The following is a 25,739-nucleotide window of genomic DNA, read 5'->3' as shown; positions in this document are numbered from 1 at the left end:
ACTGAAAGTCTGCTCATTAGTTCATCTGCACTGTTTGTATTTGTGTTGACATCAGTGTGATACCTGCAGACAGCTGCTGGCTGGCGTTAGCTCCCCGGCAGGTAGAGACAGACTGAATACAGTAGAATCTGCACACTGTTCAGTCCACTTCTGCGCTTTCACATCTCGTAGTCAGAGATAATATCTCGTTAACAAACACAAACCCAGAGCTCAGATCAGTGTGTGGAGTCTTTTTTCAGTCTGTTCCTCTTGTAGATGTGATCTCTAGATCCCCTACGAGACAGCCAGAGTCAGCTGACCATCCTGAGTCACCACAGTCCCGTAAACTGCGGCGGGTCCACAGACTGAAACTATTCACGTCACGGTTTACGGGACTGTGGTGACTCAAGGCAGCTAATATAGCAGCTAGCATCTATGTTACTTTTACACTTAAAATAAGATTTTTGTGCACGTTGTAATAACTCGATTTAAACAAAGTGGACATTTTACACATCATGCTGCTCTAACTGAACCATTTACAACAAGTAACCACTGCACACACACAACACAGAGCACATGTACATGTTTACTGAGTAAAGACACAAATGCAAAGATCCATCTCTGGATTTCAATAATCAATTATTGATCATTCAAATAAGAATTGCAACTAATCTGAAAATCTATTTTTTTGTCCTAAAGTTTAGAAGATGGAAACTCCAAACAGCTGAACCCAACAGGATGCAGGTTAAAAACTGTCAAATAGAAAAGATAAAAACAGAGTTTCAGAGGTTCAGAGTGAATTATCCAGTGTAGATTTTTCTTGTTATATGAAGGTTTTAAATGTGCAGCTCAACATTGTTCTGACAGTCAATGGACTAAACCACTGAAGAAGAAAATAGATCCTCAGTGTGGATCAGCATAATATCAGCTTTATGTCTGCAGTTTAGTGTCACCACAACTGTCACATCATATTAATCTCAGCACAGAAGTAAAAAATGGTGTCTTACTTCAGAGTCTCCAGTCTACAGTGTGGACTCTCCAGAAAATCACACAGCTGCTTCACGTCACACATGTCGTTGTGAGACAGATTCAGATATCTCAGATGGGAGGGGTTGGACTTCAGAGCTGAGACCAGAGAAGCACAACTGATCTCTGACAACCTGCAGTAACTCAATCTGAATAAAGAATAAATGATGTAGATTAAAATTCATTTATAATCCAATCAGATGTGTTCAGGTTTTAAATGTGTAGTTCAACATTACTATGTCCTCATCAATGAGCTTTTCACTAAAATGAGCAGAGTAACTTTGTCATTGTGTTATTGTGGATCATCATGATGTCAGCCTTCTACAGACATCATCCAAATGTCACCACAACATTCAGACACATATTCATGTCAACACTGATTCATAAAAAATACTTTAAACACCTGCATTTAGATCAGTGTGTGTGTGTTCTGAAGGATCAATATCAATGATCAGACATTATTCATTAAAACACATTAAATAATATAATAAAGAAATATTTCTCCTTCAACATATGAACTTGATCTAGGGCTGTGTGTTTAATCAAATTTAACTTCCGATTACGATTTTGGTTTCCAACGATTATGAAAACAAGATAATTTAGATAAAACGATTATTGTTTATTATTGTCATTTCGCAGTGATGCTCTCGTTTTGTCTTGTGTTATAAATCCAGCAAACCTCTTTCCTTTACAGCGGTGCGCTTTCGCTCCTCCTTAAACGCCTCCGACAGACGTTGAGCGTCTCTGTCCACAGACTAACCTGCCTTCACCAGGCTGACTGACAGCTGGGATTTACTGAACCTAAATAGTTTGCATGTCGGCTCCACGGGAAGAAATCAACAGTGTTTGTACTTATTGATTCATTGGTTTTATTTCCTCGCCCATTGTAGCGAGTGAATCTGCCTGTAGTGAAACCGGAGGTAACGTTAGCTGGGAGGCTAGCGGAGGCTAGCTGGCTGTGCTTCCCTTCGGTCATGCTGCGGCTAACGCTCCGCTATCCTCCCAGCTAGCCCCGGCTCTCAGTCTGGATCCAACCGGAGCACCAAGCCCCGGTTTGTTATTCAGGTTAAAGTGGGAAGAAGCAGCGGGTCTGTCGGGCAGCTGAGTGAAGTGGAGCCTGCGGAGGAAACACCGGGACCGTCAGGATGAAACAGTCCGCAGAGGAGCTGCTGTGTTCGGCTGCAGAGATAGGAAACACCTCGGCTGACAGGATGTACCACTCTGTTTGGGGAAAAAACGTTTTCTTTTTCTTCTTCTTTTTGGTTTATAACAGCTATTGGCAACCAGCGTATGAGGTGCATTACCGCCACCTTCTGCTTCGGACTGTGCACCAAAGATTAAATCCTGCACATTACTCCTGTCTGTCTGATAAAGTCAAAGAAAACTACTGCTCCACCCACTTGGCAGGTTCATGTGTTTTAATGCTGAGCTCCTGAACTCCAGTCTTCATAAGTTCTTCCTTCATATATTGTCTTTCTTGATCATTAGTACAATCTATGATTGCAGGTGTAATAGTCTCCTCAGCCAGGTGGAAAAAAATATGTGCATATATATCGGCATCGGCAAAAATGAGAGTCAAAAAATAACTGTGTTAAATAATCGTGATTATGATTTTTGCCATAATCAAGCAGCCCTACCGTCTATACAAACTCATGTTGTTCAGCCAAACACAAGTAAAAATGTCAAAAGACTAAAACACGACACATTTATGTTTTAGGTCTACATGTGCAAAACAGTTGAGCAAGAATAATAAAAGACCTGCATCACTTGCAAGAGCTTCATCATTATGTACATTTAAAACACATAAATGCTATCCCATAATGCAACACATGGACTGTCAGTACCTGCTGTTTCAACTTTATCACTTTGAGCACAGACAGCAGAAACTGAAAGTCTGCTCATTAGTTCATCTGCACTGTTTGTATTTGTGTTGACATCAGTGTGATACCTGCAGACAGCTGCTGGCTGGCGTTAGCTCCCCGGCAGGTAGAGACAGACTGAATACAGTAGAATCTGCACACTGTTCAGTCCACTTCCACGCTTTCACATCTCGTAGTCAGAGATAATATCTCGTTAACAAACACAAACCCAGAGCTCAGATCAGTGTGTGGAGTCTTTTTTCAGTCTGTTCCTCTTGTAGATGTGATCTCTAGATCCCCTACGAGACAGCCAGAGTCAGCTGACCATCCTGAGTCACCACAGTCCCGTAAACTGCGGCGGGTCCACAGACTGAAACTATTCACGTCACGGTTTACGGGACTGTGGTGACTCAAGGCAGCTAATATAGCAGCTAGCATCTACGTTACTTTTACACTTAAAATAAGATTTTTGTGCACGTTGTAATAACTGGATTTAAACAAAGTGGACATTTTACACATCATGCTGCTCTAACTGAACCATTTACAACAAGTAACCACTGCACACACACAACACAGAGCACATGTACATGTTTACTGAGTAAAGACACAAATGCAAAGATCCATCTCTGGATTTCAAGAATCAATTATTGATCATTCAAATAAGAATCGCAATTAATCTGAAAATCTATTTTTTTGTCCTAAAGTTTAGAAGATGGAAACTCCAAACAGCTGAACCCAACAGGATGCAGGTTAAAAACTGTCAAATAGAAAAGATAAAAACAGAGTTTCAGGGGTTCAGAGTGAATTATCCAGTGTAGATTTTTCTTGTTATATGAAGGTTTTAAATGTGCAGCTCAACATTGTTCTGACAGTCAATGGACTAAACCACTGAAGAAGAAAATAGATCCTCAGTGTGGGTCAGCATAATATCAGCTTTATGTCTGCAGTTTAGTGTCACCACAACTGTCACATCATATTAATCTCAGCACAGAAGTAAAAAATGGTGTCTGACCTCAGAGTCTCCAGTCTACAGTGTGGACTCTCCAGAAAATCACACAGCTGCTTCACGTCACCCACGTTGTTGTCAGACAGATTCAGCTCTCTCAGATGGGAGGGATTGGACTTCAGAGCTGAGACAAGAGAAGCACAACTGATCTCTGACAACCTGCAGCGCCACAATCTGAATAAAGAATAAATGATGTAGATTAAAATCCATTTATAATCCAATCAGATGTGTTCAGGTTTTAAATGTGTAGTTCAACATTACTGTCCTCATCAATGAACTTTTCACTAAACTGAGCAGAGTAACTTTGTCATTGTGTTATTGTGGATCATCATGATGTCAGCCTTCTACAGACATCATCCAAATGTCACCACAACATTCAGACACATATTCATGTCAACACTGATTCATAAAAAATACTTTAAACACCTGCACTAGATCAGTGTGTGTGTGTGTGTGAGAGAGATTATTGTGAAAGATCAATATCAATGATCAGACATTATTCATTAAAAACATTAAATAATATAATAAAGAAATATTTCTCCTTCAACAAGTAAACTTGATCAATTTAAAACAGATATTAGTTGAGAGGATCTTCTGTATACAGATGTGACTCTTTACCAAAAGTTATAAACATTCATTTATTTTAACAACCAACAGTGGACATTTTCTACAGTTTCTTTAAGAATCAGTCATCTTTTATAACTACAGACTAAACTTTGTGCAGTAAAAAAATGAAAATATGGAAAAAAGAAAATGAACTTCATGGATGTAAGTTATGTATGTACATAAATTAGGTTCAGTTGTTAAACATTAAGATCAACAATAGTAACAGACAGTCAGTGAACTGACCTCAGAGTCTCCAGTCTACAGTCTGGACTCTCCAGAAAATCACACAGTAGCTTCACGTGTGATTCCTGAAACTCTCTTCCAGACAGATTCAGCTCTCTCAGATGGGAGAGGTTGGACTTCAGAGCTGATACCAGAGAAGCACAACTGGTCTCTGACAACCTGCAGTCAGTCAATCTGAATAAAGAATAAATGATGTAGATTAAAATCCATTTATAATCCAATCAGATGTGTTCAGGTTTTAAATGTGTAGTTCAACATTACTATGTCCTCATCAATCAGCTTTTCACTAAAATGAGCAGAGTAACTTTGTCATTGTGTTATTGTGGATCATCATAATATCAGCCAGAGCGGCGCCAGACAATTATCAGCAGGGGGGCACAAGGTCGTCACGGGTGGGCACTCCTTTTTACATCCTCATAGATCAGACATTTCTTTCTTTTTTTTGGTAGTTTAACGTAAATGAGTCAGATGAATGGCTTTCTATACATAAAAGAAGAAATAACACAATAAAGTGGAAACTGCTTATATTGATCACATCTGTCTGGATCAAATTGATCACTATCAACAGATGATTATTATAACTGATTTTTAAACATTTTTTCTTTATTTCTCATGCAGAATACCATCTAATTGACATTTGTATATTTATTACATGAATATAAAGTAATGAAACGAGCAGCTTCTCTATTTAATGAATTTTACTGACTGTTTCAAAATACAGTACAGCTGTTTAAACGCTGGTTGTTGTGTCGCTGCTGCATCTCGTTGGCTGGTTTTTGGCAGTTTGTCATGAGCTTCGAGGAAACAACGTTTTTCATTGAGAGAAAATGATTTTCTTTTTCCCGTCATGATTTCAATGTGCAGGCAGCAGCAGCCTCAGGTCACCAGCTGGAAGCAGACGGGTTACCACGAGGCAGTAATGGTGCCGCAGCCGCCAGGAACATATCAAACATGTTTCATGGGAGTAAAATAAAAAAAAATAGAATTACTGTTGTTGTACAATTTTTTCCATATGGATTCATGTATGAAAAGGCCCAAAATGAACACTGTACTTGATTAGTATAAGCAAACTATTTAAACAACATTTGTATAAGAATGATTCAGTCTCAAGCTTTGTGATCCATATAAGCGATTGATCACTGTAACTGTGATCAATACAGGCGGTTTCCACTGTAATAACCAAACCAACACTGAATAACTCTTGAAACAAATTGAACAATGAATATGTTACAGTTCAGAACTTCCTCACAGAAACCACAATCCTAACATGCCACGGCGGGCCAGGATAAATAACACTGGCTTACCTGCGGCTACTATTCCTACACAAGGCCGAGTCTTCTGGGCTTTGAGTTGGAAAGGTTGATTATGTCTTTGTAATCACAAGTGTCAGTTAGTTCTCTTTCAAAAGACAAAAACGTCAAGTTGTTCAGGTGTCCAGTCAACATGGATGATCTGATGCGCATCTGGATCTGTTGTTACACACATCTGTTGTGACTGAAGGGTCCTTTAGAGTAGGAATGTGCGAATTTTATTTTCGATTACGATTTAGGCTTCCTACGATTATGAAAACAAGATAATTTAGATAAAACGATTATTGTTTATTATTGTCATTTCGCAGTGATGCTCTCGTTTTGTCTTGTGTTCTAAATCCAGCAAACCTCTTTCCTTTACAGCGGTGCGCTTTCGCTCCTCCTTAAACGCCTCCGACAGGCGTTGAGCGTCTCTGTCCACAGACTAACCTGCCTTCACCAGGCTGACTGACAGCTGGGATTTACTGAACCTAAATAGTTTGCATGTCGGCTCCACGGGAAGAAATCAACAGTGTTTGTACTTATTGATTCATTGGTTTTATTTCCTCGCCCACTGTAGCGAGTGAATCTGCCTGTAGTGAAACCGGAGGTAACGTTAGCTGGGAGGCTAGCGGAGGCTAGCTGGCTGTGCTTCCCTCCGGTCATGCTGAGGCTAACGCTCCGCTAGCCTCCCAGCTAGCACCGGCTCTCCGTCTGGATCCAACCGGAGCACCGAGCCCCGGTTTGTTATTCAGGTTAAAGTGGGAAGAAGCAGCGGGTCTGTCGGGCAGCTGAGTGAAGTGGAGCCTGCGGAGGAAACACCGGGACCGTCAGGATGAAACAGTCCGCAGAGGAGCTGCTGTGTTCGGATGCAGAGATAGGAAACACCTCGGCTGACAGGATGTACCACTCTGTTGGAAAAAACGTTTTCTTTTTCTTCTTCTTTTTGGTTTGTAACAGCTATTGGCAACCAGCGTATGAGGTGCATTACCGCCACCTTCTGCTTCGGACTGTGGACCAAAGATTAAATCCTGCACATTACTCCTGTCTGTCTGATAAAGTCAAAGAAAACTACTGCTCCACCCACTTGGCAGGTTCATGTGTTTTAATGCTGAGCTCCTGAACTCCAGTCTTCATAAGTTCTTCCTTCATATATTGTCTTTCTTGATCATTCGTACAATCTATGATTGCAGGTGTAATAGTCTCCTCAGCCAGGTGGATAAAATGTGCATATATATCGGCATCGGCAAAAATGAGATGGAAAATCCAATATCGTGCATGCCTAAAACACATATACAGCCGGATATTTCTGTGATTTAAACAGCTGTCTGTGCAGATTACGCTTCACTGAATGCAACAGAAAAAAAACCCAAAACATGGGGTCTCCGTGAGACACTCAGAGTCAGTGTCGACTGCTACATTTAATAAAATGGAAGCGTTTCTGTTCCATGAGTCAAAATGCAATTGTGTTAAATACTTGTGATTTCAATATTGACCAAAATAATCGTGAGTATGATATTTGCCATAATCGAGCAGCCCTACTTTAGAGCCAACATATGTCTCAACCATCCTGCTGTGACTTCACTTTAAGGCACGGCCTGGTCCCAACATGCTTCATCCTCTGGACGAGATTTGTTAAAAAAGTGGCTCAAACATAACTGCTTAGCCAGTTTCCAACTTTCATCTAGCTGTTAGCTACATGAAACTGCGTTGTGACAGTGTGTGTGCGATGTAGCCTAACTTCAGTCACGTACAGTAAGACAGGAAGTTTCCATGAATCTGAAGCTTGGGTGGGGCACAACATCCCAATTGGACAGACATTGCCCCCCAGTGCCCCCCTGTCCTGCTGGCTGTGATATCAGCCTTCTACAGATATCATCCAAATGTCACCACAACATTCAGACACATATTCATGTCAACACTGATTTATAAAAAATACTTTAAACACCTGCATTGATCTCTCTGTGTCCCTGTATGTATGTGTGTGTGTGTGTGTGTGTGTGTGTGTGTGTGTGTTCTAAAATATAAATATTTTAGAACACACACAATGATCAGACATTATTCATTAAACACATTAAATAAAATAATAAAGAAATATTTCTCCTTTCAGCAAGTAAACTTGATCAATTTAAAACAGATATTAGCTGAGAGGATCTTCTATATACAGATGTGACTCTTTACCAAAAATTATGAACATTCATTTACTTTAACAACTAACAGTGGACATTTTCTACAGTTTCTACAGTCAGTGAACTGACCTCAGAGTCTCCAGTCTACAGTGTGGACTCTCCTTAAGATCAGACAGCTGTTTCATGTCCGAGTCCTTCAAGTTATTTCCTCTTAGATCAAGATATCTCAGATGGGATGAGGGGTTGGACTTCAGAGCTGAGACCAGAGAAGCACAGCTGATCTCTGACAAACTGCAGCCACTCAATCTGAATAAAGAATAAATGATGTCACTTTAGAAAACAAAGTTTAGAAAATGGAAACTCCAACCAGCTGAACCCAACAGGATGCAGGTTAAAGACTTTCAAATACAAACAGTGAAAAAGAGCTCTCATTAATATTAATGACAACATGCTGCTACTTCAATAAAGACGTAGTGACTTCATCTCTTAAACTCTGCAGCCCCACCAGTGACTCCATCTATACAAACTCATGTTGTGCAGCCAAACACAAGTTAAAAATCCACATGAATATTTCAGATTCTACTCAAGATCCCAACATTTATAATGATATCAAATATGTCAGGATGGATGGGAAAATAGGAGGAAAATGATGTTCAACATATCGACATTATTTACATTTAATGGAATGATGTCGCCATGAAAAAAATCACAGCATCTTGTGTTTAAATATTTCTGTTAATATAAACACTGCACAGCTTCATAATAGTGTTGGAACAAGTAAATACAGGATATTATATTTGTTGCTGTCTGATTGAGGTTTTTGGTTTAAATTTAAAGAACAAAATTTAAAGTGAAGTAGAGCTGGGCAATTAACTGAAAATGTATCAAGACCGACATTAAGACCCTCTCACTGACTTAATCTTTCTCATGTTGGTTAAGTCGGTTAATAATTTCCCCAATGCGTGCGTTCATGAACTGTCTCTTTAAAACAATACTATGTTGTGTTCAGTCATGTGCCTCCGCCCCGTCCAACTAACGTTAGTGCGAGTTCACTCAAAGCAAGCTGGCACCATGGATGACACAAGCACTAACACTGAGCCAACAAATAGGCCTCAACCTGAGCAGCTTATAACTAAAAAGAATACCGTGTCTGTGGTTTGGACACATTTCAGCTTCAGTGAAGACGACACAGAGCAAAAATAAGTCAAATGTAAAAACTTTGGAAAAACAATTTCAGTGACCAAAGGTAACACCACCAATCTGTTTAATCACTTGGAACACAATCACATTACTGAATATGAAGAGTTCATGGCTCAAAAAAAGAGAGAGACTGACAAACGCTAAAGTGCTTCCACAAAGCAGCTGACGCTAACACAAGCATTTACAAATGCCGCACATTATGCAAAGGATTCAAGAAGATGGAAAGAAATAACTGATGCTATTGCATATTACATCATGAAGGATATGGATCCCGTAGCTACTGTGGAACAAAGTGGGTTTAAACATCTTGTTAAAACCCTTGACAAAAGATACGCTGTGCCATCGCTAAAATATTTTTCCCAAACAGCGGTGCCCAACATGTACAAAACATGTCGTGAGAAGGTAGCCGCTGAACTAAAATCTGTTCAGTACTTTGTAGGAACGTCTGATCTCTGGTCAAGTACAAGGATGGAGCCATACTTGAGCCTTACGTCGCACTACATTGACGATGAATGGAACCTGCGCAACAGATGCCTGAAGACGGCATATTTTGCAGATGATGACACATCAGAAATGATTGCACAGGGCCTGAGAAATATGCTGTCTGCATGGGACCTCATGGAAGAGAACCTCATGACCATTACGACAGACAACAGCACTAATGTCGTCAAAGCTACACAGCTCAATGGACGGACACGGGAGCAATGTTTTGGACACAGGTTGCACCTGGCAATCGATAGGTAACACATCAGCTGATCAGACACTATGCTACAGTTGAGCTAGAGCTATCTTTTAGTTCACTTTAAATAAATACTGTGACAATAATAATCAACTATTCATATAGCACTTTTCTTAATGTTACAATGTGCTTCATATCACAATGTTAACTTCACATTACAATGTAAAACAACGCTACAATGACTCATCATTAAAGTAGAAATAAAAATTACTCTAGAAGTCTGTTATTAATCTATTATTAATTAAGTAGCTTTGAATTAAGAGATTTCTCCTCATCTATTATTTTGCTTAAGTTTTATAGTTTGTAAAGTCTTTAGGTATAAGTCAAACCCTCAATAAAATAATAATTCATCTTTTCATGTGTGTGTATTTCAGAAAATGCAACGGAAGATCAACGTGTGCAGCGGGAAATGAGGGTTTGCAAAAAGATTGTCAGTGCTTTTTCCTATAGTTGGAAAAAGAAGAAGGCGCTTGTGAAGGCACAACAAGAGCTGAACCTGCCACAACACAAGTTGAAAACTACATGTGCCACCAGATGGGGATCAATGCAAATGATGACTGCAAGGATCCTTGAGCAAAAGAAAGCCATCACACAGATCCTCGCTGATGATGAGAAATCAAGGCAACTTGTTCCATCTTGGGCTGACCTGGATGTCTTAGAGGCTGTCAACAAAGCTCTCTCCCCATTGATGGAGTTCACAGATGCCCTGTCAGGAGAAGAGTATGTGACCATTTCATTTGTGAACTCTGTCCTACACATCCTCCATTCATGAGTGCTGGCTGAGGACGAAGATGACATGGAGCTGACTAAAACAATCAAAACCTGCATCCTTAAGGAGAAGTTCTCAGAACCCATCACAGAAGAGCTACTGGAAGCATACACTTCTGCACACCATGTCCCCACCATTCAGGAAGAAGTCAGAGCAGAGATGATGGAGTCAGCAGCTGCAGTCCACAGGGAAAGTACCCCAGAGAGCACAGAGCCGTCTACATCTTCATCATAAGCAAAGAAACCAAGGAGGTTATTAGGAAGTTTTTTCAAAGGAAGTGAGGCAACCCTTTCAACTGCACCCACTGTGTCATTTCAGCAAACAGTAGAAGCACAGCTGAGCGGCTACTTGGTGTCTCTCATGCTGGATAGTGAGGAAAATCCACTGGAATGGTGGAGAAAGAATTATGTACACTTTCTCACTAAAAGCAAGGTGGTAAAAAAGTACTTTCGCATGCCAGCCACTAGCTCGCCATCTGAGGGGTTTTCAATTCAGGAGGAAACATTGTGACATGCCTCAGATACAGCCTGTTGATCCACTGGAGGTGTCTTGTCCAAGCTTTTCTCTTGCTCTTAATCAGCAGTGTTGCATTAACATTTTCACACATGGCGTTATTTAAAATAATTTATTTTGTTTGCAAGAGATGTAAGTTATTATTTTCTACTTTTTTTTTTAGGGAACTTGCTTTTTACTTTAGAACTAAAATGTGACCTTTTTCACAAGACATTTTCATTTCAAGTGATGTGTACTTTGATTTCAACTGTTTGAAATATTCAATAAATAACCATAAATAGTTTATCTGTGTGTGTTTCAAAAATTGATTAAAAAACACAAAGTTAACATATGTTTCATTGGAAAAAAATATCCCAGTAGTTCAGCATGTTTACAGTACAGACCTTGTCAGCGAACTATGAGGGCAGTGTAAAAAAAAAAGCATATAAAATAAATAAGTGTTCATTAATCATAATCGAGTTTGAAATAATCCTGATATCGATTTAGTTATATCGCCCCGCCCTAAAGTGAAGGTGAAATTTAATGTAAAAATCAAGAGTTTCAGAGGTTCAGAGTGAATTATCCAGTGTAGATTTTTCTTGTTATATGAAGGTTTTAAATGTGCAGCTCAACATTGTTCTGACAGTCAATGGACTAAACCACTGAAGAAGAAAATAGATCCTCAGTGTGGATCAGCTTAATATCAGCTTTATGTCTGCAGTTTAGTGTCACCACAACTGTCACATCATATTAATCTCAGCACAGAAGTAAAAAATGGCGTCAGATGGGAGGGGTTGGACTTCAGAGCTGAGACCAGAGAAGCACAACTGATCTCTGACAACCTGCAGTAACTCAATCTGAATAAAGAATAAATGATGTAGATTAAAATCCATTTATAATCCAATCAGATGTGTTCAGGTTTTAAATGTGTAGTTCAACATTACTATGTCCTCATCAATGAACTTTTCACTAAAATAAGCAGAGTAACTTTGTCATTGTGTTATTGTGGATCATCATGATGTCAGCCTTCTACAGACATCATCCAAATGTCACCACAACATTCAGACACATATTCATGTCAACACTGATTCATAAAAAATACTTTAAACACCTGCGTTTAGATCAGTGTGTGTGTGTGTGAGAGAGAGAGAGAGAGATTATTGTGAAGGATCAATATCAATTATCAGACATTATTGTGTAAAAAACATTAAATAATCTAATAAAAGAAATATTTCTCCTTCAGCAAGTAAACTTGATCAATTCAAAACAGATATTAGTTGAGAGGATCTTCTGTATACAGATGTGACTCTTTACCAAAAGTTATAAGCATTCATTTATTTTAACAACTAACAGTGGACATTTTCTACAGTTTCTTTAAGAATCAGTCATCTTTTATAACTACAGACTAAACTTTGTACAGTAAAAAAATGAAAATATGGAAAAAGGAAAATGAACTTCATGGATGTAAGTTATGTATGAACATAAATTATGTTTAGTTGTTAAACATTAAGATCAACAATAGTAACAGACAGTCAGTGAACTGACCTCAGAGTCTCCAGTCTACAGTCTGGACTCTCCAGAAAATCACACAGTAGTTTTAATCCTGAGACTTTTAGGTCGTTTCCTCTTACATCCAGATCTCTCAGATGGGAGGGGTTGGACTTCAGAGCCGAGACCAGAGAAGCACAGCTGGTCTCTGACAATCTGCAGAGCCACAATCTGAATAAAGAATAAATGATGTAGAGTAAAATCCATTTATAATCCAATCAGATGTGTTCAGGTTTTAAATGTGTAGTTCAACATCACTATGTCCTGATTCATTAGATTAGATTATTTTTTAGTTTGAACATGTTAAAATAACAAAATAAAATATATAGGCAGCAAAACAAAAGAAATAAAAATAACAGCAAACTTTCAGTAAGCAACTTAAATAATAACCATTCAATGGAACTTTTCTAGTCCTACCCCTTTTTATAATTTATCAATCAAATCAAAGCCAAAAACATTCAAAACAACACAAGAGAATAAAGATAACTTGCATAGAACCAATAACAACAAACAAAAACAACACAAGTCAAAAAGACACTCTGTACCAAATCATATTATTCCAGACCACCTCTTTGTTCATCCATTCTATATCTGTTCAATATGTTATTTTTAAAGATTTGTTTAAACTTACTTAATGTTCTACATGTTTTCATTTCTTCATTATGGTTGTTCCATAGATTAACTCCCTTTATTGTGATGATAATAATAATAATAATAATAATAATAATAATAATAATAATAATAATAATAATAATAATATTTATTGAGTTGACTTCCATGAGTTCATTCATAAAATTGATTAATAAAATGCTGCTGAACTCAGTCAAGTCTGAAATTAGAGGATCAATATGAAATCAGACATGTTGAACTAAACCTGTTCATTATTTATTACATGACCTCCTTCTTCCTGTATTTGGTAGTTTAGTAGGTTTGTGTAATTAAAACATGTTACTGGTGGCAGTAATGATTCCTCCTGTCCATACTGACTGTGAAGTGGTCTCTTCCTAACACAGCTACACTGTAGGAAATGAGTTCATAAGTTCAGCTGAAGCTGATATGAGGCTTTGACAGTTTGGTAGACTCCCACTTGATTTGTCTGACTCAAAGTTTGAGTTTAGTTCAAAATTCCCTCTATGAGTTATGATCCCTCCACTGTAGCTCAGCAAGGAAACACTGAAGAAACACAAAAATACTTACTTGATATGTGTAACTCAGACTGCTGAAGACTCATATTAGTTTAAACTTTGGAAATCATTTTTACACAGAATAAGACTGTGGATTTTAAATTTAAATTCTACAGATTTGTGCTCAGGGAAATACCAAAAATGTATTAACCAAACATGTGAACTTCAGTGGAGGATTTGAATTGAATATATAGAAAAAACTGCCAAAGCTACAGCCAGTGAACTGACCTCAGAGTCTCCAGTCTACAGTTTGGACTCCCCAGTCCAGCAGATAGAGGCTTCAATCTTGAACCAGTCGGACCATCCTCCAGGAGGTTTGCACTCAGGTCAAGCTCTCTCAGATGGGAGGGGTTGGACTTCAGAGCTGAGGCCACAACTTCACAGTGAGTCTCTGAGAGGTCACAGCCAGAAAGTCTGTAATGACACATATATTACAACATATGTTATCATGAAAGAGGACACTTTATATTTACTTCCTGCATTTGATGATGAAACAGTTTGACATTCCCTATTTTGATTAACATTTGCTCTTCACATCAGTGGTTCAGCTCATCTTTTTTAAAAAAAATTTTTTCTGAGGCATTTTATTCCTTTAATGTAAGGCGACAGTTGAGAGATAACAGGAAACAAGAGGAGAGAGAGAGAGACAGGGAATGACATGCAACAAAGGTCAGCCACCTGAATCAAACCACTGATATTGTGATTATATGGCATGTATCTTAACCAGTAGGCTACCAGAGCACTCCCAGTTCAGCTAATCGTATCTCACTGTGCTTGGATGAAACAATAATTCTCATCACTCTCTCTCATACCTGCAGACTTTTAATCTTTGTTTTGCTTTAATCTTGCAGATGAAGGGAGAGAAAATGGAGTTACATTGAGGCTTCCATAATGTTCACAGTCTGTCTGTGTGATCTGATCCCATGTCTGTCTCCACAAAGTTAGAATGAGGACATCTTGATAAGAAAAACATTTTTACTGTCCACTATTTTTAATTTTTAATTTGACTGCAGGATATTTTTACTCAGTTCAACTCAGTGAACAGTTACAGTTGAGAAAGATCATCTCTCATTGCTACCTGCTGTTGTCAGGTTCACATCCATCAGCGGCAAAATTTAGTGACAGTTGACAAACACAAATGAAACAAATGGCTTTACAATATTAGACCTGTACATATCAAATATTAATGTAATTCAATATTTAGATGTGCAGGACAGACGACTGCATGATGTTTAGTTGTCAACATTCTTTTCTAATAATCTAAAAACTGATTCAGCACAAAAACACAATTAACAAACCAATAAGGTTGAATTATTTTCATCATGATGTCATCAGAAAGATGTTATCAGGGTATCAGCATTAAAATATAACATTGACCTTTAATGTGTATAAGATCTCTTTAAACAGTCTGAATTCTACCATTCTGCTCTTATATCTTCATCAGACCTCTGTGCATTTCCTGCTACTACTCTTCTCTACACCAACAAGAGAGAAAACACTTGAGAGTTTCTTTCTGTGAGCAACAGAATATAAGAAAGACTTAAAAACAAGACTGTGTAACATGACTTCCCTCTTTAAAAGAAAAAGTTGAATTCATGAGAAATAAAAGGCACCATTGCTCGGTTCAACACACTCAGGGGTTTTGTCTCGTATGACCAGTAGTTTACGGAGGCTAATGTTGGTTAATGTTAGCAAACTTTACATATTGTTGTATAACTGACATTATACAACAGTTAGTTCTGACCAAGCAATCTGATTGGTCAACTAGACATTTAGAACGTGCTCAAATCAGCATGACAGCACACTGAAGCTGAAATTATAGTTTCTGCGTCCGTGAGGGTCCGTGTGACGTAAATTTCATCAACTTGCTCAAATGAATAATGCCTCATCACTCTTATCATATTGCTGGCCAAGTTTTATATACATTAATGTAAGGTGTTAAAAGTTAAACCCTCTTTTTGTTCATTTAAAGAAGAAACAGAATCCTACATTAAAACATTGTCTACCTCATGCAATAGAAAAGCTGTGAAGATTATAAATTTGTGCTCCAAATTTAATAAACTAACATAATTGTAACGTGCACATTTATTTTTTATATCTTTATTTTTTACTGCATCATTTTCATTTCATATTTATCTGTAATCCTTGGCGTTGTATATTTGTTTGTTCTATATTTCTGTTATATTACTCCATTTATATTATCTATATGTGATATTGAAGTTGAATTAATAAAAATATCACTCCGCCGTTCATTAGAACTGTAGACCGTTTATGTGTTGTGTTGCTTTGCTAGTGTCTTTGGGTTATTTTGTTTTGTGGGGATCTGCGATGAAAACCCGGAGCGGAGTTTTGAGTTTTCCTCCTTTTATGTTTGTGAAACTGGATTGAACTGAACTGATTAGGGGTTGTGGGGAAAACAAAACGGACCCTTTACCGAGTGGATTGAACTCTGAGACTGTGGGACGAGTTACACACACACACTGAAAAACCCGAACCCTTCTCCACTCGTTATCGTTAACCGGCTCCCCCATAAACAGTAAAACTGAATCATTTTCCCTTCAGTTGAGTTTATCTCAGCTTCCACTCCGGCATCCTCCATCAGCTGTGCCGGTGAGTCGGTGACACGGAGCTACTAGCTTAAAAATGTCTGTGAAGTTTGCAGACGTAGCAGCTAAATCTGTCCATGGATTTTTTTTTCAGCTGATATCTTAGTTACAACAGGATTGAGCTAGCAAAGCAGTTTTGTGTTTGTAAATGTCGTATTTATTCAGTTTGGGAAATGTCGCGATCTCTAGAAAGCATTAGCTCAAGTTGGCTGGCTGACTCAACAGGGACTAGAAATCGTCTCTGTTGCTTGGTCGTTACTAAGGGTCAGTCTACTTGCTGGAGTAGTAAACTAGGTTTCATTACATAGCAGTCTAGTGACGTGAGTGATTGTTTTCCAGGTATTAGTCATATCCCTATGTATTTCCATAGAAACGGATATAACACAAGAAAAAAGTTTTTTTATTTTTAGAGCGAACTGCCTCACAATATAAATACATTTTGTTTACATCTTTTATTTTGTTGGTAAATGTTGTGTAATCGCAATATTACCCTCGAGGGTGTGATTTACCGTCATTGTTGACACGACAGTGATGCGGTAAGCATCACGTGTAATATCACTTAATTACTGAATCAGTTTGGTGATTTGCTGATCCCTCGTGCTCACTATGAAATGACTCAGAAACCATTAAGAAAAAAAATGATGATGAAAGCAAATCTCTGTGACTTCAGAAATCACCTTTGGAAAATGATACAGATCTTATTTTAAACTCTTAATCATAGCAGTAAAAACAGTGTCTGTCTGATTATATATTATTTGCAGAAGCTTCTCATGCAATAATAACTTCACTACATTCACTGATAGCTGTAAAATACTGATATATGTTCTGCAATAAAACCTCAACCACAACCTCTAAAGTCCTTCATTTGTTTTACCAGGTTTGAATGACGCCTCCGTCACCCAAAGGAAGATAAATAGAAGAAAAGACTGTAAAATCCAATAATTACTATAAATAAATAGATTAACTGAATGACTTTGAACTGACTGAATTTGAAACAACTCAAGAACATCTGAGACTAAATATAACTGACATATTATTTCAGCTATGAACAAGTAGAGCACTATTTTAACAATAATAAGAATTTTATATTATTTATATTTGAAGAACTAAACTTCTAATCTGCACTGATTTATGATGTTAATCACATCTGGACTTACAGAGCCTTTCTGCAGTTCCTCACAGCTGGGATCAGTCTCAGTCGTCCCTCCCATGATGTGTTGTACTTCTGCAGGTCCAACTCATCCAGAACCTCCTCTGACATCTGCAGCATGTAGGCCAGAGCTGAGCAGTGGATCACAGAGAGTTTCTTCTCTGATCTGTTCTCTGACTTCAGGAACTCTTGGATCTCCTGATGTACTGAGAGGTCGTTCATCTCCATCAGACAGTGGAAGATGTTGATGCATCTGTCAGGAGAGGTATTGGACGTGTTCATCTTCTTCAGGTTGTTGATGACTCTCTGGATGGTTTCTGGACTGTTCTCTGTCTGACCCAGCAGGCCTTCTAAGAGACTCTGGTTGGACTCCAGAGAGAGGCCATGAAGGAAGCGAAGAAACAGATCCAGGTGGCCGTTTTCTCTTTGGAGAGATTTCTTCATGGCTCCCATCAGGAAGTCATCCAGGGATGAGTTACTGTAGTCTTTTCCCAGGAAGTCCTTCAGTACCTCTGTGTTGCTGTTGGTGTAACAGTGGTACATGTAGACTGCAGCCAGAAACTCCTGAATGCTCAGATGAACAAAGCAGTAAACTGTTTTCTTGAAGATCACATTCTCTCTTCTGAAGATCTTTGTACAAAATCCTGATAACACCGAGGCCTCTGTGACATCAAGACCACACTGCTCCAGGTCTTTTTGGTAGAATATGATGTTTCCTTTCTGCAGTTGTTCAAACGCCAGCCTCCCCAGCTTCAGAAGAACTTCACTGTCAGCCTCCATCAGCTCCTGTAGACTCGTCTCATGTCCTTCATCATACTTGTGCTTCTTCCTCTTTGTCTGAAGCAGCAGGAAGTGTGAGTACATGTCAGTCAGGGTCTTGGGCAGCTCTCTTCTCTGGTCTGTAGTCAACATCTGCTCCAGAACTGTAGCAGTGATCCAGCAGAAGACTGGGATGTAACACATGATGTGGAGGCTCCTGGATGTCTTGATGTGTGTGATGATTCTGCTGGACAGCTCTTCATCTTCATCACTGAATCTCTTCCTGAAGTACTCCTCCTTCTGGACGTCAGTGAAGCCTCGTACTTCTGTTACCCTGTCAACACATGTAGGAGGGATCTGATTGGCTGCTGCAGGTCGGGAAGTTACCCAGATGAGAGCCGAGTGAAGCAGCTTCCCCACGATGAGGTTTGTAAACAGCACGTTGACTGATGACTGCTGTTTGACATCAGACACGACCTCCTTCCTGTTGTTGAAATCCAGTGAAAGTCTGCTTTCATCCAGGCCGTCAAAGATGAACACAACTTTACAGTCTTTAGACTTGAGATTTTCTGCTGTGACCTCCTTTAATGTTGGATGGAACTTATGGATCAACATGAGGAGACTGTACTGCTCATCTTTGATCAAGTTCAGCTCCCTGAATGAAAGTGGAATCACCAGACTGACATCTTGGTTTTTCGAGTCCTCTGCCCAGTCCAGAGTGAACTTCAGCACTGAGAAGGTTTTTCCAACACCAGCGACGCCGTTCGTCATAACAACTCTGATGTATTTCTGTTTGTCAGGTAAGGGTTTAAAGATGTCGTGACACTTGATTGGAGTGTCATGGAGGGTCTTCATCTTGGAAGCTGTCTCAAGCTGCCTCACCTCATGTTGGGTATTAACGTCTTCACTCCGTCCCTCTGTGATGTAGAGCTCAGTGTAGATATCATTGAGGAGGGTTCTTTCATCTTCATCAATTCCCTCAGTCACATGTTGACATTGCCTTCTCAGACTGTTCTTATAATCTGAAACATCCTGCAGACCAGTTTCTGCTGAAAGAAGGAAAATATAGATTTGAACATCTATCAGTGTGTTTACATGCACTTACATAACCAGGTTACTCAGAGAAACCAGGTTATGTGGGTAATCTGGGAACATGTTAACATGCACAGTAGAAACCTGGTTACTGTAAAGAGAGAGAGAGAGAGTGAATGAGTGAGAGAGAGAGAGAGTGTGTGAATGAGTGAGAGAGAGAGAGAGAGAGAGAGAGAGAGAGTGAATGAGTGAGAGAGAGAGAGTGTGAATGAGTGAGAGAGAGTGTGTGAATGAGTGAGAGAGAGAGAGAGAGTATGTGTGTGTGAATGAGTGAGAGAGTGTGCGTGTGTGAGTGAGAGAGAGTGTGTGTGTGAGTGAGAGAGAGAGAGTGAGAGAGAGAGAGTGAATGAGTGAGTGAGAGTGCGTGTGTGAGTGAGAGAGAGAGAGTGTGTGTGTGAGTGAGAGAGAGAGAGTGAGAGAGAGAGAGTGAATGAGTGAGAGAGAGAGAGAGTGAATGAGTGAGAGAGAGTGTGTGAATGAGTGAGAGAGAGAGAGAGTGTGTGTGTGAATGAGTGAGAGAGTGTGCGTGTGTGAGTGAGAGAGAGAGTGTGTGAATGAGTGAGAGAGAGAGTGTGTGTGAATGAATGAGAGAGAGAGAGTGTGTGTGAATGAGTGAGAGAGTGTGTGTGTGAGTGAGAGAGAGAGAGAGAGAGAGAGCGTGTGTGAATGAGTGAGAGAGTGTGTGTGTGTGTGAATGAGTGAGAGAGTGTGTGTGTGTGAGTGAGAGAGAGAGAGTGTGTGAATGAGTGAGAGAGAGAGTGTGTGTGAATGAGTGTGTGAGAGAGAGAGAGTGTGTGAGTGAGAGAGTGTGTGTGTGAGTGAGTGAATGAGTGAGAGAGAGAGAGAGTGTGTGTGAGAGAGAGAGTGAGTGTGAATAAGTGAGATAGAGAGAGTGTGTGTGTGTGAATGAGTGAGAGAGAGAGAGTGAGTAAGTGAGAGAGAGAGAGTGTAAATGAGTGAGAGAGAGAGTGTGAGTGTGAATGAGTGAGAGAGAGTCTGTTAAAGTGAGAGAGAGAGAGTGCGTGTGAATGAGTGACAGAGAGAGTGTGAGAGTGAGTGTGTGTAAGTGAGAGAGAGTGAGTGTGAATGAGTGAGAGTGAGAGTGTGAGAGTGAGTGTGTGTAAGTGAGAGAGAGAGAGTGAGAGAGAGAGAGAGAGTGTGTGATTGAGTGAGAGTGAGAGAGTGAGAGAGTGTGTGTAAGTGAGAGAGAGAGAGAGAGTGTGAGTGTGAGAGAGAGAGAGTGTGTGTGAATGAGTGTGAGAGAGAGTGTGTGTGAGTGAGAGAGTGTGTGTGTGTGAATGAGTGTGAGAGAGAGAGTGTGTGTGAGTGAGAGAGTGTGTGAGTGAATGAGTGAGAGTGAGAGAGTGTGTGTGTGAATGAATGAGTGAGAGAGAGAGTGTGTGTGTGTGAATGAGTGAGAGAGAGAGAGTGTGTGTGTGAATGAGTGAGAGAGTGTGTGAAGCGCAAGTCCGAGGATGTTTGATTTAGTACACGGAGCCGCCGCATGACGACGCGTCAATTACATGTCTCGGTAACAGCCCCTCACTGTGGCTTAGGTTTTGTTTTTGTCGAAATCAAGTCACTACATTTAAGTCTAAAAACTCCGCTTCAGTTAGTTCGTTAGCCATCGTTCATGGAGGAAGACTCAACGCTGGATTTCCTACATTTGTTTGAAAGCATGGGAGGTGGAGATGGAGGATGCACCGGTCATCAGCTGATTCATTCACCTGGATTGTGACATCACGGCTCCCTCCGCGTGTAAGGTAAAGAGTAGCGCTACCAACTTTATGGCCATAATAAGGTGTGCACACAACTTTGCGAGCGTAATCCCAATGCATTGGTCGCTAAAACAACACTGATAAACTGAACTTTATCTCGTTGCTTTCATCTTGGATGTGCGTTGCGGTGTGAATTAAAGGACATTATGGACGGTAAACCAGACGTGGTTGCTGCGGAGCCAGCGGCTGCTGCAGCCTCGGTGAAAGAGGGAAATGTTAATGAGCCAGAATATGTAAAAAGTAAACGGTCTATTACATTAACACACAAAGCTCTTGTTGCAAAGGTGGAAAGGTTACAAAATGTAAGAAAAGACAAATTAAGTAAGGCTAAAAACCTAAGAAATGTAACTCAAGAGCTTATGCAGAGTGGTAATGCAAAAGAGATAAAACATACACTGGAAAAAAATGTGCTTTTGTGTGGGGAAGCCAAAGATGCTCATGTGGCTCTGTTGCCTTTAATGTCCACTGAAGAAAGTGACAAACAAAACACTTGGTTTGCTGCAAAAATGCTTGTTGAAAATGGTTTAATTTTTGAGGTTGAAAAATGGTTGGTAAATGATCATTGTGGTGAGGATGGTGATGATGTTCACCCTGATGACAGCATATCAAATGTTGCCAGTAGACATTCTCACCGAAAAAGCACATGTAGTGGTAAAAGAAGTAACAAAAGTGGTAAAACCAGTAATAAAAGTGGCAAAACCACAGCTTCATCTTGCATTAAGGCAGAAGCAGAAAGGGCTGCACTTCTCGCTAGAGCTGCGGCTTTAAAGGAAAGGCATGCTCTAGAGGCCCAGGAGGAGCAGCTGAGAAGAAAAAGGGAGCAGCTTGAGATTGATGCTGAAATAGCTGCATCCACTGCAAGGCCAGCAGTTTTTCAAGCTGCCTCAGAATGTTCCAGTAACTCACAAGTACCTTCTGATGGAATGAATTCTTACTTGCAAAGGAAGGAAGAACAAAACCTAAATTCCAAAGGACTCAATCCTGCAGCAAACTCATTTAAACCATACACGTGGAGTGCAATGCCACAAAGCAGCTTCTCAGTAGCCCAAAAGGATTCAAGTGCACTGAACGCACCCTCTGAGGGAAAAACACATCAGGTCTTTGGATCAAAATATGAGAAAGTGGAAAAAGGAAACAGAAACATCTGGAACAATGCAGTTTGGAGATACACAACAAAACCTCTCTCTGCCAGTCAACAATGTGCAGCCTGCATCAGTGGAGCAACAGCATTTATATTCTGTACCAGTACAAGGAGACCTGTGCACCATAATGCACCGAAAAAATGAAATCACAGCAGCTCTGGTTCAACAACAGCGCTTAATGTCCTTGCCTTCTCGAGACATTCCAGCATTCAACGGTGATCCTCTTCAGTATAAAACCTTCATAAGAGCTTTTGAACATAGTGTGGAATCAAAGGCTAGCAAAGCTGACTGCCTTTATTTTTTGGAGCAATTTACAAGAGGGCAGCCCAGAGAATTGGTGAGGAGTTGTCAGCACATGATTCCCGACAGAGGTTATCAGCTGGCTAAAGAGCTTCTCCAAGAACACTTTGGAAACCAATATAGGATTGGTGCAGCCTACATGGAGAAGGCTTTGGCTTGGCCTGCAGTGAAGGCAGAGGATGTGGGAGCACTGCAAACTTTTTCTCTATTTCTGCGAAGTTGTTGCAATGTAATGGAGGAACTTCAATATGTGCAGGAGCTGGACATGCTAACTAACATGACAGCAATCATGATAAAGTTGCCATTTAAGTACAGAGAACAATGGAGGATACAGGCACATGAAATACTCGAGAGGTACAATCGCAGAGCTTGCTTTAAAGACATGGTCTCATTTATCGAATGCCAAGTTAAGATCATTTCTGATCCACTTTTTGGGGACATCCAAGACACGATAAGTGGTTTGCCTGCAGTAAAGAGTGTTAACAAACCACATTCAAAGTTCAGCAAGGTCAGAGGTAACAGCTTCGCCACGGTTATTGTAAGTGATGCAGCCAAGGGATGTGGAACTCCAAGTTCAGTCCCACCAAGGCTGGACTTAAAGGGAATCATTCAAGAAGCATGTGTTTGCTCCTCTCGGTTTCACAGACTGGAAGAGTGTCCAAAACTGAAAGGGAAGAAGCATTGGGACAAAATTGACTTTTTGAAGGAAAAGGGGATGTGTTTTGGCTGCCTAGGTAGTGGACACAGGAGCAAGGATTGCGACAGGTGCTTAACTTGCAAAGATTGTGGTCAGAACCATCCTACAGTGCTTCATATCTCTGGAAAGATAAGAGCCATCACAGGAAGTGAACACACTAAGGGCACAGCACATGTTAAACCACCTGCATCAGAAACTTGTGGACATACAGGGGCCGGAAAGGAGGATAGCATTTTGTCTATCTTGCCAGTTCAGGTTAAATCCATCAGGGGAAGCAAGATAATACAAACATATGCGTTCCTGGATCCTGGGAGAACGGCTACTTTCTGCTCAGAACATCTTATGCAAAGGCTGAACAATACTGGTAGGAAAACCAGTTTCCTTTTGCGCACTATGGGACAGGAAAGGGTTGTTTCCACTAGCACCCTGAATGGTTTGGAGGTAGCTGGTCTTGGCAGTAACAGCTTCTACAGTCTCTCAGAAGTATTCACACAAAATAAAATGCCTGTGACCACCAGTAACATTATCACACAGGGAGAATAGCAGAAATGGCCATATCTCTCTGATGTACAGATCCCATGCATTGATACTAATGTTGACCTGTTGATTGGCACTAACGCCAATAAGGTATTTGAACCATGGGAGGTCATCAACAGCAGAGAGAATGGACCATATGCAATACGAACTATACTTGGCTGGGTAGTTAATGGTCCCCTTCGAGATGGAGAGAGCAGCAGGCCTAAAACAGGATTCTCAGTGGCTGCTGTCAATAGGATTTCTGTCTGTAAGCTGGAGGAAATGCTGAGCAACCAATACAGTCATGACTTCAATGAGCAAAGTTCAGAGGAACAAGGAGTGTTGAGAGAAGATATTAGATTCTTAAAGATGATGGATGAGTCAACACAGCTGCAGGATGGACATTACAGCTTGAAAATGCCCTTCAGAAAGGACCAGCTTTCGCTTCCCAATAACCTTTCTATGGTTAAGCAAAGGCTGCTGGGATTAAAGGGGAAGTTCAGGAAAGATGAACTATTCCACAAGGAATATACCAGCTTCTTCACTGATGTAATTAAGAACGGCTATGCAGAGAAAGTGCCTCAACATCAGCTGGAAGGTGAAAATGGAAAGCTCTGGTATATACCCCATCATGGTGTATGCCATCCCAAATAGGGTACATTGCGTGTTGTGTTTGACTGTTCAGCTGAGTTTAAGGGAACTTCACTCAACAGCCAGCTGCTACAAGGCCCAAACCTCACTAGTTCATTGTTGGGTGTTCTAACCAGATTCAGACAGGAGCCAGTGGCATTTATGGGAGACATTAAATCGATGTTTTACCAAGTTAGGGTGGCTGAAGAGGACAACAAGAGGCAATGTGAACCAAGAGATTGAAGAATTTCGAATGGCAGTTTCTTTGTTCAGGGCTGTCTCTTCCCTAAGTTGTGCCAGTTATGCACTCAGGAGAACTGCAGAGGACAATCAGGCTAACTTCTCACTAGAGGTTGTGGAAACAGTCAAAAGAAACTTTTATGTTGATGACTGTTTGAAGAGCTCGCGCTCAGACGAGGAGGCAGTTGCCATGGTTCAAGCTCTCACTGAAATCTGCCAAAAGGGAGGCTTCACTTTGACAAAGTGGATCAGTAATAGCAGGGCAGTACTGCAAACCATTGAAGAGGAGCATAGAGTGAAAGACTTGAAGGAACTGGATCTGGATAGAGATGAGCTTCCAGTCGAACGAGCTCTTGGGCTGCAATGGTGTGTGGAGTCAGACACATTCAAATTCAAAATGGCGATGAAAGAACAACCACAGAGCAGGCGAGGAATGTTGTCCATAATCAGCTCGGTTTATGATCATCTGGGTTTTCTTGCCCCAGTAACCCTCCCAGCCAAAGTCAAGCTGCAAGAGCTCTGTCGGAGACGTTGTGGATGGGACGACAACATACCTGCAGACATTGGCCATCAGTGGAGAAGGTGGCTGGAAGACCTGAAAAGGTTGGCAGCATTCAAAGTTGAAAGATGCATTAAGCCCAAAGACTTTGGACAGCCCATTAAGGCACAGTTGCACAACTTCTCTGATGCTAGTCAGGATGGATTCGGTACTGTTACTTACCTCAGGATTGAAAACTGTAAGATGGTCCATGTTTCTTTC

The 25,739-nt window shown here is 40.3% G+C and overlaps 1 protein-coding gene across 26 annotated transcripts in view; it reads right to left on the bottom strand.

The window, feature by feature from the left end:
* The window catches only part of LOC137175551 (NACHT, LRR and PYD domains-containing protein 12-like), a 159,292-nt gene that overhangs the window by 6,646 nt on the left and 126,907 nt on the right, over positions 1-25,739 (bottom strand). For 16 of the 26 annotated variants that reach the window (XM_067581274.1, XM_067581277.1, XM_067581261.1 and 13 more), the window contains 4 exons: positions 8,267-8,443; positions 4,720-4,893; positions 3,877-4,044; positions 987-1,154 (listed from right to left, as the gene is read on the bottom strand). The exons of 1 other annotated variant lie outside the window; for it this stretch is intronic. In XM_067581274.1, the coding sequence (XP_067437375.1) occupies positions 987-1,154; positions 3,877-4,044; positions 4,720-4,893; positions 8,267-8,443 (687 nt within the window). Of the gene's footprint in view, positions 1-63; positions 732-986; positions 1,155-3,876; positions 4,045-4,719; positions 4,894-8,262; positions 8,444-9,384; positions 12,195-25,739 lie in introns of those variants that run through there. 9 more of the 26 variants (XM_067581281.1, XM_067581286.1, XM_067581285.1 and 6 more) reach the window with 6 other exon arrangements.

Source organism: Thunnus thynnus, chromosome 23 (genome assembly GCF_963924715.1).
Source record: "Thunnus thynnus chromosome 23, fThuThy2.1, whole genome shotgun sequence".
Lineage (NCBI taxonomy): Eukaryota > Metazoa > Chordata > Actinopteri > Scombriformes > Scombridae > Thunnus > Thunnus thynnus.
This window is presented reverse-complemented; position numbering and strand designations above follow the sequence as displayed.